The sequence below is a fragment of the Littorina saxatilis genome, linkage group LG6, assembly GCF_037325665.1.
Source record: "Littorina saxatilis isolate snail1 linkage group LG6, US_GU_Lsax_2.0, whole genome shotgun sequence".
Taxonomy (NCBI): Eukaryota; Metazoa; Mollusca; class Gastropoda; order Littorinimorpha; family Littorinidae; genus Littorina; species Littorina saxatilis.
This window is the reverse complement of record NC_090250.1, coordinates 11,621,302-11,635,930: the sequence shown is the minus strand read 5'-3', so window position 1 is coordinate 11,635,930 and position 14,629 is coordinate 11,621,302. Positions and strand designations below refer to the sequence as shown.

Genomic DNA, 14,629 nt, shown 5'->3' with positions numbered 1-14,629 from the left:
CGGGATTGAGAATTTTAGAGCTTATTTCTTAGCCCTATATTATCTGTTGTGGCTTCTCAAATGCCAGAACATACAGACAGACAAAAGCCGCTAGACCCCATCACAAACAGAACTCTAAAATCCACAGGTGTTGCTCACACACACACACAAACACACACAGAAGCCGTATATATATATATGTATATATGTATATCTATAAATATATAGAGATAGGTGACAGTGTATTTTTCGCGTGGCTATAAATTGATTCGACCTTTTCACTTTGACAGTAAGAACAACTTACGGGTGCAAGGGAAGCGTTCTGGACAGCGCAGTGACATTCTAAAAATAGTAACGTAGAAACGGGAATATGGATTGAAGCCACAAGAAGGAAGGGAGATAAACGCAAAACACTGGAGAAGATAAGGAAGAGTTACTGGGAATGGTGAAATGAACAGAAAAACCAAAATTGGTTCAGCGCTGCGCGCTGAAAGCACGTGTTGAAATATCTCATCGATGATATTGTGTCCAGGGTGTAGCTGAATACGGTGTCCAAATTTGAAAAAGATCCACCGAGAACTTTGGCTTTGGTGTGTCGGTATGGGGGCCCGGGTAGCTCAGGTGGAACCAAAATCGGTTCAGCGCTGCGCGCTGAGAGCACGTGTTAAAATATCTCATCGATGAGGTTGTGTCCGGGGTCTCTCTGAATAAGCCCACCAAATTTGAAGCAGATCCATCGAGAACTTTGGCCGTGCATGGCGAATACACACACACACACACACACACAGACAGACAGACAGACACAAGTCGTATATATATATATATAGATTCAGAGATATCCTGCTTGCTGCCATGCGGGCAGAGAAAATGTTCCCTCTTCACCGCGCTGGCAGCAAAACCCCTCACGCGGAGGTGTTTTTAGACAGGCCAGACACAGGTTGTCCCTGAGGTATATATATATAACCTGCTATTCAGACTTGGTCGTGTGACAGACGTTTTCTTCCACACGAGATTATGTTGATTGTCTAACGAAGCCGTCAGGCTGAGTTAGACATCAGCTAATCGAGTGTGGAAGAAAACTCTGTCACACGACCAAGTCGGAATAGCATTTATGTCTCACAGCTTCAACAGAGGAGAGAACAAACACGTTTTTCGTACTCACGCTTGACAAACCTAATCACAGGAACAGCCATTGTGGAGAGATCTACTTTTTGAGGGAAGTGCCCGAACAACTATGAATGACGTCACAGTCATCGTCACAGTCTGTATCTTTTGAAGCATCGCATTCTTCATGACGTCTTTCTGTGTCTGCATCCACGACATGTTTGTTCTTTTCGGGATCTTTGTCATCTATGTTCACAACTCTGTCCTTCTAGATTCAGACTAAACAGGCCTCGTGAGCGAGCCACTTTCCAAGGGCAGCTAAATTCGCGTATGGAAACAGTACTGTCGTCTGGGATGCCGTTTTCAGTATTCTCAGTGTTGAAGAATTTGTAAAGAGAAGAAACGATAACACTAACAGCTGGAGAAATGAAAGTCGTGAGTGCATTTTGGGGCTTTTGGAGGGACGATTTCGAGTTTGAATCCGTTCTTGCCATGCTCCAAAGCGTGTAACATACAATCTTGCACACGTTTGCTTTAGTAGTGGCAAAGAAGGAAAGCGTGTGACATATATGGGTCATTCTCAGAAATGGTGGTCCAGTGAGAGTGAGTAGGGGTGACACATTTGAAATCATGAAAAAGTAAATTAAAACTATTTCTACCACGACTTTTTTCATCTGAATCTATTCCTGAGACATTAAAGCATTACCCGCTATTACGAGCTAGTCGTGTGACAGAGAGTTTTCTTGCACACGAGACTGTAGATGTTTCACGACGGCTTTAGCCGGAGTGAAACAGCAGCAGTCGAGTGTGCAAGAAAACTCTCTGTCACACGACTAGCTCGTAATGGCGATTATGTCTCACAGCTTCAGCAGAGGAGAGAACAAACACATTTTGCGTACTCACGCTTGATAAACCTAAACACAGGAGCAGCCATTGTGGAGAGATCTACTTTTTGACGAAAGTGACCGAACAACTATAAATGACGTCTCGGTATATGTGAATGACGTCACAGTCATCATCACAGTCTGTATCTTTTGAAGCATTGCAATCTTCATGACGTCTTTCTGTGTCTGCATCCGCGAAATGTTTGTTCTTTCCGGGATCTTTGTCATCTATGTTCATAACTCTGTCCTTCTAGATTCAGACTAACAGGCCTCCTGAGCGAGCCACTTTCCAAGGGCAGCTAAATTCGCGTATGGAAACAGTACTGTCGTCTGGGATGCCGTTTTCAGTATTCTCAGCGTTGAAGAATTTGTAAAGAGAAGAAACGATAACAGCAGGAGAAATAAAAGTCGTGTGTGCATTTTGGGGTTTTTGGAGGGACGATTTCGAGTTTGAATCCGTTCTTGCACATGCTCCAAAGCGTGTAACATACAATCTTGCACACGTTTGCTTTAGTAGTGGCAAAGAAGGAAAGCGTGTGACATTGTTGTATGTCAATAAAAATGGTTTCTATACATTGGTGTTGTTTTTGTGTGCTTTTCAATTGCGAAGTTCGGCCGTTTCCGGATCGCCAAAGCGTTACACGACTTTCGTGATCAACAATATGTTCAGTCTCATGGCTAAATGCAAACATGCAAACACCAACAAATTTACTGCAATCGACAGTCAGGAGTTCAGTCTTGGACGTAGCAACACATCTTTGCAAAAACTCACGCTGAATTTGAAGTTACGGGCTTCGAACAAAAAATTATGAATGTTGTAACGCATCGTATCCAGACTCGACGCGCGAACATCGGACAGCAATGTGCTCCATGACTTTGCCACATCACGGCTATTTTTAGCTCTTTGGCGCACAGGAAGTTCGAACAAGAAAATAGTCCTTTGAATCACAGCCAAATATTCACAGAAAACACCAGAATCATATCATTTGCTGAAACTCATGGCGTCGTTTCCCGACCTACGTTACGACTGAAGATAGTTTTTACTTAATTGTCGAGCCTGCAAAGCTTTGTCACAAACTTACACACCGCAGATGGCGACAATGTAGTGTCGGAAGGATATCGAGTGCAAACAGTCTCTCAAAGCGCGAAGTTTAGTGGAACAAAGCAGCCAAGAAGTTTTCGTATATTCTGATTGTCGATGTTCGACATTCATCAAGTACTTAAAATGGGTAATCTGAACGCAACAGGAACTTTCAACAAATACAGCAAACTCTGACGAATTGTGTTTTGTGTAGTTATTTTGGGTCAGATGGGTTTTGCCGGCTGGAAAGGCCAAACAGTGCAGATTCATGTCTGTCGCACAGGAACCGAAAGTGGTTCAAGCATTTCGTTTCTGTGTTGCGACATTCACCTTAGTCAGTTCCAAATGTCATCTTTTTACCAACATTAGTTGAAGTCCTTACCTTTCATAACTAGAATGTGTTGGGTAGAACACAAAAATACTGCAGAACTGATAAAAAATGCACAAAGGATTGAAGGCTCAGGTGGTTTAAAGTTGGAATTTGGTTTCCATGTTACAACATTCATCACGTAAATACAACACTTTAAAACGTCTCTTATTCAGCAACCAATTACTCTTTTTGTCTAATTTTTGCATTATTATGTATAGCAAACAATAGACTTCATAGTAAAAACAATTATTTTGTATTTCTTGACACTTTATTTTTTACTTTGTATGTAACACTTTGGACCACCATTTCTGAGAATGACCCATATATATATATATGAGACAATGACAAAAGGTGACGTTTTCATGTCAGTATGTCCCAAATGACATCACCAGTACATTTTTCATTCTATCTAATCTGTTTTCGTTCTATTTTTTCTAATAACATGCGTTAACAATTGATTGCCAACTGGAATGGAAGAGCACAAAAATTGTAACTTGATATGTAGTTTCTCTAGAGGGAAAACATCTTCCACTTTCATGTCAGTGTGTCCCATGCAACATACATTTGCCAAACAGCTATGCGTAAGTAGATTATTTGTTAGTGGTATAGAACATACTGATCAACAATCAAAGTCAGTTTTCACATTCATGTTCTACCTATTTCTTATATGTTTATTCTTTTGGCAATGGTGAAATGTCAGCAATCGTGTGTCATTCGGGACAGTAGACATGACACCTGACCTTTTGTCACTGTCTCATATATATATATATATATATATATCCCATGACCTCCCTTCTTTGTCTCTGTTACTTCAGTATGGGTATATATGTTGTATTTTTATAGCTCAATAAATACATCATGGACTCCAAAAAATATATGATAGTGCAGATTCCGATTTGGGCAAAGAACTACTTTCCTCCCGACCTTTGACCTCGCGCCGAACAATGTGACACATTTGTATGAAGTTCCAAAATCGTATTGCACGGCTCAGAAAACCATATCAGTTGCACGCAAAAATGAATCTCAGAACTGATCTGATGTATGGGATGCAATATAAACAAACGTTTCCTTCATTATGAAAGCAATGCAGATCGAAAAAAACGAACATTCAACTTACAAGATACCCAGATGCTAGCGAACCAAAACAAAAACACGAGTACCCTCCCTTGCATCGTTAGCAGACGACTTTTGAGAGTCTGTCAGTAATGTGTTTGGTGTGCGTCTTCAGTTTCTCTGGCAGTGTCGGTGTGGGAACTGACAGAAGCTAGGGAGCACAGATAATAGAAGCCCTGTCACATAGACTAATCACACAATCAATACACATTGGCTCATGTTTTAAATGACAGTTTCGAGTTTGTTAGTCAAACTCAAAGCAACAACACTGTCACTGGTGACATGCGTAGCGAGACCGAGAAGCGTCCTTACCTTGCACGGTTTGGCTTCGCTATCAAACATCGGCTGTTTCACGTGTTTTGCGAGCAAGTCTACTCTTTTGCCTGGCTCTGCAGTAAGTCCACATTGGCGATGAAGGTATCCAAGAACTTAACATGTGTGTATTTTTCCGTAATCCAGTCATATTCCTTCAAAATGCAATCAATCGGCGGTGACAGACGTGTCAGCAATTCGCGACTTCACCAAGTCGGTCCCGTTTTCCTCACACCCATACCAGTTTAGGTTCATTCATGCAAACACACTCGCTAAACAGTTTATCACGTAGATACATTTCAAATAGGGAGCACTGATGGTTAAATCTAAACCTACATATTTGTTCCCTAAAATTTGCTTCTCTGTCAATAAGCCTAATTGTATAATAACACGTTCGAGAAAAACAACGTGGAATCGATTCTGAATCGAGTAAGCCAAATGGGTCCCAAACCCGTTTCGCCCGTTCTGCCGACCTGAAACGCAAAACAAAAGAATTGTGCGCTTCAACTAAATTAATTTCTATACGACTTCATTACTTTCTTCCAACTTATGAACCTTTACTTAAAGCTTTTAAATGGTCTGAAAGTAGTGTTACCGCGTACTTATCGATGCACTCATTCGTTTTATTTTTTCAGCGACGGTCACTTAGTTTAAGGTTGCAAAAGGGCTAAGTCTCGCTGGCACCACTGTTTTACAGTCCACAGATCGCAACAGTGCCGCTAGTAGTCTACACTTTGTGTTTGATGGTAGAATGGGATATACAGATTACAACACGAGTGGTTTTTTATATGGCTTGTATTTCAGTCAAGACCCAGCGGGAATATCAATCGAGAGCCACTCGCCAGAGGCTCGTGTCTCCCAATGATATTCATCCGCTGGGTCTTGACTGAAATACAAGCCATATAAAAAACCACTCGTGTTGTAACCTATACAATGCATACTAGATGATTACCCGCTTCGCCGGGTACCGGCTTCGCCGGGAAGAAGTAGAGTCGAATACCAGGCTGCGCCTGGGACCCGGCAACGCCGGCTTCGCCAGCGCACGAAGGAAAGGAGATAAACGCGCAAAACACTGGAGACCTTCTAAAAATAGTAACGTGCAGTGACCTTCTAAAAATAGTAACCTAGTAACAGGAATATGGATTGATGCCACACGGAGGAAGGGAGATAATCGCGGCTGAAAATGTTGCGACCCATCTCGTCATCGGCGCTTTTCCGGAAATGACCTGCGCTTTGTTGGAATTCCAACAATGGCCGCCATTGTAGGAATTCCAACTTTGCGCTACGCGATTCTAGAAATGTACCGCGCGCATAGTGAGAAATCTGCTCTTTCTTAGAATGCGATGTACAATGATACAAGTCATGATTGTCAATGATGATCCTTGTGTTTTAAAGTGATCAATGATTAGTCTTGAAAAAGCAGATGCATTGTATAACGCACCAAACCAACCGAATTACAAAAAGCCAAAACACTTTTGATAACTTCGGCGGGCTGTAACAACACAGTTCAACGACCCATCCCACTCGACCAAAACGCACCAATTTTACGTAATTTTTAACGTTTCAGATCTTACATTTTACAACAACAAAAACACAATAAGAGTGTTCCGATATAACTTTTCACTGGTAACTATCGATTGTAATAATTTTTTACTCTGCATTAACTGATTATATATTAAACTCACAGTCTCTCTGGGCTGTAGAGACAGCATTACGTCCCTTTACTGAGTAGGCTCTTGTCACTGCATGGTAATCTAGGCTCTTGAAACGTAATGTGCAAGTCTGTGCGCTATATTTATGTGATTGATTGTTGCAAAATGTTGATTCAAATTAAAGATGATTTCAGCCTGTTGTAACAAACTAACACTCTACTCTGAGAAAAAAAAAAAATTGTGTTCAAAATAGATCGAGACAGCAGCAACTAGCTAGCTGCAATGCGCTGAGTGTCACTGAGAGAATTGTTACACAGTGTACCCCCACACCCCCAATTCAAGACTTCCCCTGTATAAGACCTTGCTTTTTCATATACCTTATTCATGACCTGTGAAAAGGGTATACTTTTTTGTGCCAGTCGAAGGGTTGCCATTTCTAGAACGAGGCAGCTCGTTTCCGGAAATGCGGCGCTTTGTTGGAAATCAAATGAGGTTTCGGGAAATCCCGATTATTCCAACTCTGCCCCGGATTTTTACTTTGCGCCCAACAAAAACACTGGAGAAGATAAGGAAGAGTTACTGGTAGTGGATCCCGACAACAACAACAACAACAACAACAACAAATCGGTTCAGCGCGCACAGCGCTGCGCGCTGAGAGCACGTGTTGAAATATCTCATCGATGAGGTTGTGTCCGGGGTGTAGCTGAATACGGTGTCCAAATTTGAAAAAGATCCACCGAGAACTTTGGCCGTGCATCGCGAACAGACAGACAGACAGACAGACACTAGTCGTATATATATATAGATAATATATATATACAGTCGAGATCGCTTTACACGAAATGAAAGGGACCAATATTTTTTTTCGAGTTAACGTTTTTTCGCGATAACGAAAATGATCAAACTGATCACTTTATTTTTAAAAGCAAGATAAAGAAGATAAAACAGTGCCATACCTTAAAAAAAAAGCCTCCGTAGTGTGCGGACGAAGTACACGGTTCAGTCAGAGTCGGCAGTTTTGTCGTCTGCTTCAGTTCATTATTTTGTTGTACACTTTAATTCCCCACAAAAAAGATTAAAATCCATTGCAGTGTTTAAAATCCATTGCAGTGTTTATGAATTCACACAGGACGAAAGAAATCCGTCAACTTCAACTGTTTGACAGGCTCACTGCACTTTCCGACGAACCGTTCAATTCTTGTGACGTCGTCAAACATCCGCTTTCGGTTTGGTTGAACATCACATGACACGTACGCATCTTCAATCTTTTGTCTATTCTTGATGAACGTTGACAGAGTTGAATTTGTTATTGAAAACTTCTTACAAATTTCAGTCTTGTTCAGTTGTTTTTTGTCAAGCTCTTCTAAAACTTTCGCTGCCCTACACGCCACCAGGCGTGAAAGGCAGTAAGTAAGTAAGTTCTAAAGCTTTGATTTTAAACGCGATTGTGTGGCTTGCTTGTTTTCTCTTCACTCCTGTTTTCGAGGCCATCTTCAATCACGGTCAGAAGGAAAATGAGATATTCAGTCAGTCATGCAAACACGGGAACAAAGCTTTGGAAGCTACAAGTTGAAAAAAACAGGTGGTGCAAGAGACCGTGAATCGACTTCGTGTAAACGTTTTTTGCGTGAGTCTCAGATCGTTTTATTTCGCGTTATGTTTTTTTTAGTAGGGTTTATGAAGGGAATGATTGGGACTGACAACACGTTTCGCGTAATGTTTTTTTTCTGCTTATCGACTGTACTTTTTTTTCTTTTCTTCTTGTTCTTGTCAAAGTATCCGACCCTATTGCCATGCTGAAAGCACGATAGCTATTAATACATGTATTGCCACAATTTGCCGCAACATCTCAATAAATTCACAGCACCATTTGAAATCATAGATATAACCAGGGTTCGTACAATTTTTTTGTTATAAAATTCAATTTCAAGGACTTTCAAGACCTTCTGAAGAGAAAATCAAGCACCCTCTAACCTTCAAAGCTCAGTTTTTTAAGGACTTTCAAGGATCTTGCCAATTTCTTTAAGCACTTTTGAAACTGCATGACCCCACCAAATTCAAGCACCTGTACGAACCCTGTATAACATATCAAAACAAATTAGACAACAAAATCTACAACCATAGGTTCAGATAATTGCAAATACAGTGAAACCCGGCTATATTGAAGTAGGCTATATTGAAATCCCGGCTATAATGAAGAATTTTTCAGGTCCCGGCTGAAGCTCTACTTTTTCTTTGTTTAAAAATGTTGGCTACATTGAAGTCGGCTATATTGAAATCCCGGCTATATTGAAACAAAAATTAAACCCACTGGACGTTTTTACCTGGCTATATTAAATGTTTGCTCCAAAGATTTGTTTAACTTTTTATTTTTAAGAACAATGACTGCGCGGGCGCCGAATGATATGACACGCCTCTGTCAGCGCAATCAGTTGAGGAAGGGGAGAGGCCAGATCAGCATCAACTTTCGAGTCAGGAGGTCTCTGATAACAATTACAGTCTGACAATGCCGCGGGCCTCTGGCAGCTACGCCATGTAGTCTTGTGGTGCATAGATCTCCCCGACTTAATTTCTCTTGTTCATGCGAGTAGTTTCCCTTTGTACACTAGCAAAAATGGCTGCAAAACAAACAAGTCGATCAGACGCGTAAGGCGAAATAACAACATTTAGTCAAGCTGTCGAACTCACAGAATGAAACTGAACGCACTGCATTTTTTTCACAATGACCGTAGTCCGCCGCTCATACAAAAGGCAGTGAAATTAACGAGCCTGTTTAGCGCGGTTGTGGTTGGGCTGTGCTGCAAAGCAGGCTTTTCTGTACCTCTCTTCGCTTTAACTTTCTGAGCGTGTTTTTAATCCAAACATATCATATCTATATGTTTTTGGAATCAGGAACCGACAAGAAATAAGATGAAATTGTTTTTAAATCGATTTCGGAAATTTAATTTTAATCATAATTTTTATATTTTTTTATTTTTAGAGCTTGTTTTTAATCCGAATATAACATATTTATATGTTTTTGGAATCAGAAAATGATGAAGACTAAGATAAACGTAAATTTGGATCATTTTATAAAAAAAAAATTTTAATTACAATTTTCGAATTTTTAATGACCAAAGTCATTAATTAATTTTTAAGCCTCCAAGCTGAAATGCAATACCAAAGTCCAGCCTTTGTCGAAGATTGCTTGACCAAAATTTCAATCAATTTGATTGAAAAATGAGGGTGTGACAGTGCCGCCTCAACTTTTACAAAAAAGCCGGATATGACGTCATCAAAGACATTTATCCAAAAAATGAAAAAAATGTCCGGGGATATCATACCCAGGAACTCTCATGTCAAATTTCATAAAGATCGGTCCAGTAGTTCACTCTGAATTGCTACACACACACACGCACAGACAGACAGACAAGACACACACACACACAGACACACACACACATACACCACGACCCTCGTCTCGATTCGCCCTCTATGTTAAAACATTTAGTCAAAACTTGACTAAATGTAAAAAGGGTGAGTCTGACAATTAAAAGAAAAATCGAGCTTATTCAGAAGCTGGAAACTGGCTGCAAAAAAAGAAAGGAAGTAGCTGAGGAATATGGAATGTGTGTTTGTGTGTGTGTAAGGGAGGGGGGGCGTGCGTGTGTGTGTGTGTGTGTCCGTGTGTGTGTGTGTGCAGAACTGAAAGCAAGGAGGCTCGAAGAACAACAGCCAACAGCCCGGTAGCTCAGTTGGTAGAGCACTGGACTTGTGATCGAAAGGTCGCAGGTTCGAATTCGGGCCGGGACGGACACGGGTCAACTTTATACATGTGCAGACCCAGAGACGGAAGCCATGTCCCACCCCCGTGTCATCACAATGGCATGTAAAAGACCTTGGTCATTCTGCCATAAGTGCAGGTGGCTGAATACACCTAAACACGCAGACACCTGGGTAGCGCGACTCCGTTGCTGCTAGCTTTCCACTGGGAGGAAGCGACCCAAATTTCCCAGCGATGGGACAATAAAGTAATGAAAATGAAAACAGGTGAAAGATTAATGGGAATATATCTCACATCAAACGCAATTTGTGGACACAGAAATAAGAACGTATGGTGAAAAAAAGTTCGGTTATATTGAATTTCTGAAGGAACAAGGAGGGAAATTCAATATAACCGAGAATTGCCTATATTGAAGTTCCGGGTATATTAGTGAAGGTCTTCCCGGGTCCCGTGCCACTTCAATATAGCCGGGTTTCACTGTAACAATGCTGCATGCAATCTGGATCTGGATCTGGATGTAGTACATTGCAGTAGCCAATAATGGCTGTCGTCGCAATGGGCGAGAGAGCGCAGCGTGACGGAGTTTAAAAACTTTCTATACATGCATGCCCTTCCAGGTTGGTGGTGTCAACTGCTGGAATTTGGGCAGTGTTTAAAAGCAGGATAAAAACACCTGGCGGTGCGCCAATTAATTAATCTTTCAATCAATTAAACAAATGGAACACAACAAGCTATGCTTATAAACATGCAATAAATTATCTGATTTTGCACGGACCATTCTGATTCAGCAATATTATAGAAATCATATATATATATATATATATATCTAACAGTAACACATAATCTGCTGAAGATTCAAATTACCTCTTTCAGTTTGGAGTCTCCATTATCCTTCTCTTGTTTTACTTTTGAAGCCTCATCATTGCCATCTTCTTTGTGATTATCATCTCTCTCATGATCTAACAACTGTCTCGATGCAACCGGATTTGCAAGCAAAAATGCGTCACTGTTCCTGTTTGATTTAATTTGAAAGACTTTATCTAAGTCACTTGCCACACTCAGGTTGACTAAATGTGACAGCAGTAGACACAGTAGCAAAGTCCGTATAAAGAAGGACAGCCTCCTGGAAATGCCGGCGCTTATGTGTCGAAACATGATGACTGAGAAGCCACAGGTCAGCCTATAGTTTACACACACAGAATCAAGTCTCTGCTGGAAACAGCTTCACAAGGACAGAAGACGAAACCCCCAAAACAAGAACAGAGGAACCAAAGTTCCGCTGAGACAAACAAATGAATAAGTACAGCAAACTTTTCACGTTCGCTTCATTGAATTTTTCACTCAACTCCCATTTTGTGTCTTCACTGGTAAAAAAATGAGATCACAATCTCAACGTCCACGACAGCCCTACCAGGATTTGACGTGATACGTGTGTTGCGACCCATCTCGTCATCGGCGCTTTTCCGGAAATGACCTGCGCTTTGTTGGAATTCCAACAATGGCCGCCATTGTAGGAATTCCAACTTTGCGCTACGCGATTCTAGAAATGTACCGCGCGCATAGTGAGAATTCTGCTCTTTCTTAGAATGCGATATAAAATGACACAAGTCATGATGGCCTATGATGATCCTTGTGTTTTAAAGTGATCAATGCTTAGTCTTGAGAAAGCAGATGCCTTTTATAACGCACCAAACCAACCGAATTACGAAAAGCAAAAACGCTTTTGATAACTTCGGCAGGCTGTAACAACACAGTTTAACGACCCATCCCACTCGACCAAAACGCACCCATTTTACATAATTTTTAACGTTTCAGATCTTACATTTTACAACAACCAAAACACAACAAGAGTGTTCCGATATTACTTTTCACTGGTAACTATCGATTTTAATATTTTTTCACTCAGTCTTAACTGATTATATATTAAACTCACACAGTCTCTCTGGGATGCAGAGACAGCATTACGTCCCTTTACTGAGTATGCTCTTGTCACTGCATGGTTATCTAGGCTCTTAAAACGTGATGTGCAAGTCTGTGCGCTATATTAATGTGATCGATTGTTGCACTTGAAATGTTGATTCAAATTAAAGATGATTTCAGCCTGTTGTAACAAACTAACAATGTATTGTTTATGTAGTGTTGTTTTAATTTTTTTTAACCTGTTGAAGACCTTTAGGTCAAAACGTTGTTCATTGTCATTTGTTTGTATATTTCGTTGCGAGTCCAGTATATTAGGGCAGATGGGGTCTATGTCGACCAAAAGAGTGGGATTCCCTGTAGGTGGAGTTCCTGGAGAGGGATTCCCTGTATACAGGGAATACCACAGGATTTAGTTCCTGTAGCGTGTCGCCGCTGATATCGCTGAAAGTCACGTGATGCTTGGCGACATCGGTAGAATGTGATGTTTTTCAATCTTTATTGATATTTCTTAGAAATTCGAGTATGGTTTGCAAGTTTTATTGAAAAACTCCACCCTGTGGGATTCCCTGTATACAGGGAATCCCCCTCCAGGAACTCCACCTACAGGGAATCCCACTCTTTTGGTCGACATAGACCTCATCAGCTATATTAGGTATTACTCTTACTCTACTCTGAGAAAAAAAAATTATTGTGTTCAAAATAGATCGAGACAGCAGCAACTAGCTAGCTGCATGGATGTCTCTGCTAGCTGCATGCGCTGAGTGTCACTGACTGAGAGAATTGTTACACAGTGTACCCCCCCCCCCCCCCCCCCCCCCAGACTTCCCCTGTATAAGACCTTGCTTTTTCATATACCTTATTCATGACCTGTGAAAAGGGTATACTTTTTTGTGCCAGTCGAAGGGTTGCCATTTCTAGAACGAGGCAGCTCGTTTCCGGAAATGCGGCGCTTTGTTGGAAATCAAATAAGGTTTCGGGAAATCCCGATTATTCCAAGTCTGCCCCGGATTCTTACTTTGCGCCCAACACGTGAACACTTTGGTTGTGTCCCTTTGCCTTCTCACCGGAACGTAAAGTTAACTACTGAACCGATTAAGAATTTTTGATTCAACGACCGTAACGTTTTCTTCTTCTTCTTCATATTCGTGAGGAAATCCCTTTACAGGGCAACAATCCTCATTTTGGTTGGTGCGCCTAATTTCTCCAGAGTGAAAGATAAAGTGGATAGTGTACCTACGAAAATCAAAACAGTGGTCACAACAGAGACCGTAGAGTACACAACAGTCTCTGTTTTGGGTAACTGAGGTCAGGTCAATGCATTGATTTTTGAAAGGCCTGGGATGCAGTCAGCAGAATCTTCACTTTGATGAAGGCGGCAGTCTAAAGAAAGAAGAAGAAGAAGGATGGGGTTGGGATATCAGAAGAATTCATTATTCAGAGCGTGTGTATGCATCCGAATGCCGGACGTTTCGGCCCTAAGACGTTTCGGGCCTAAGACGTTTCGGCCCCATTTGGGACGTTTCGGCCCTAAAAGTCAGGACGTTTCGGCCCATTTCAGGATGTTTCGGCCCTAAGACGGTTCGGCCCTAAGACGTTTCGGCCCCAATTTTTTTTCTTCTCAAAAATCATATTAAAATATAACCTATATATAATAATATAGCGCCCTTGATGCGTGTACAGCTCATATTCAATCCAGATTACCAGAGTCGCCTTGTGGCGAGATATGTGCGCGTTACAAATTATTGTATTATTAAAGACATTCAAACAAATCGACAGTGTCCTTGTCTGGCTGTGTGAATGGGTATCGTGTGAATGAATACATGTCTATCTCTCTCTCCCTCACACGACACGTATTACCAATACCTGTCACAATATAGACCAGTTGGTCTAAGAGGACGTTAAACCCTAATAGTCAGTCACGACACGTGTTGTACGCACTCAGTCACATTCAATAGTTGTACGAAAAGTATTTGTATCGTGTGAAACATGTGACCTGTCTAAATTTCATGCAAGGCTGTGTGATGAAGGTGAACTGTTAATTGTGAGTGAAACTCATTGTTGGGGTGTATAAGAGAAGAGTGTTGCCTGGCGAGTGGGGTCAGTTGTCCAACACAGACAATGGATTTGTGTAGCTCATTGTTCTCACCCGCTGTGAAAGGTCGTCAACATGCACTTCAGTGTGACACCTGTGATGTGTGCAACATCGTCTTTGTAAGACCGGTAAGCGATAATTTTTCCTCTGTAGCTGTTTGAATGTGTAGTGTGCGAGAATATGTAAAACAATTGTATATGGTATTTTAATATATAGAACAGATTCCATACAGCCAATTGATTAACGGAACAGTTGTTAACAGTTTGAAGTTTTTATTCTGGTTGGCTATCAATCAATCAATCAATGAGGCTTATATCGCGCATATTCCGTGGGTACAGTTCTAGGCGCTCTGCAGTGAT

At 41.2% G+C, this 14,629-nt stretch overlaps 1 protein-coding gene across 1 annotated transcript in view; it reads right to left on the bottom strand.

Moving 5' to 3' along the window:
• The window catches only part of LOC138968515 (putative divalent cation/proton antiporter TMEM165), a 50,426-nt gene extending 38,744 nt beyond the window's left edge, over positions 1-11,682 (bottom strand). The window contains exon 1 of the mRNA XM_070341087.1: positions 11,123-11,682. Coding sequence (XP_070197188.1) covers positions 11,123-11,413 — 291 coding nt within the window. The 5' untranslated portion in view covers positions 11,414-11,682. The remainder of the gene's footprint in view (positions 1-11,122) is intronic.
• Between the last annotated feature and the right edge of the window lie 2,947 nt (positions 11,683-14,629).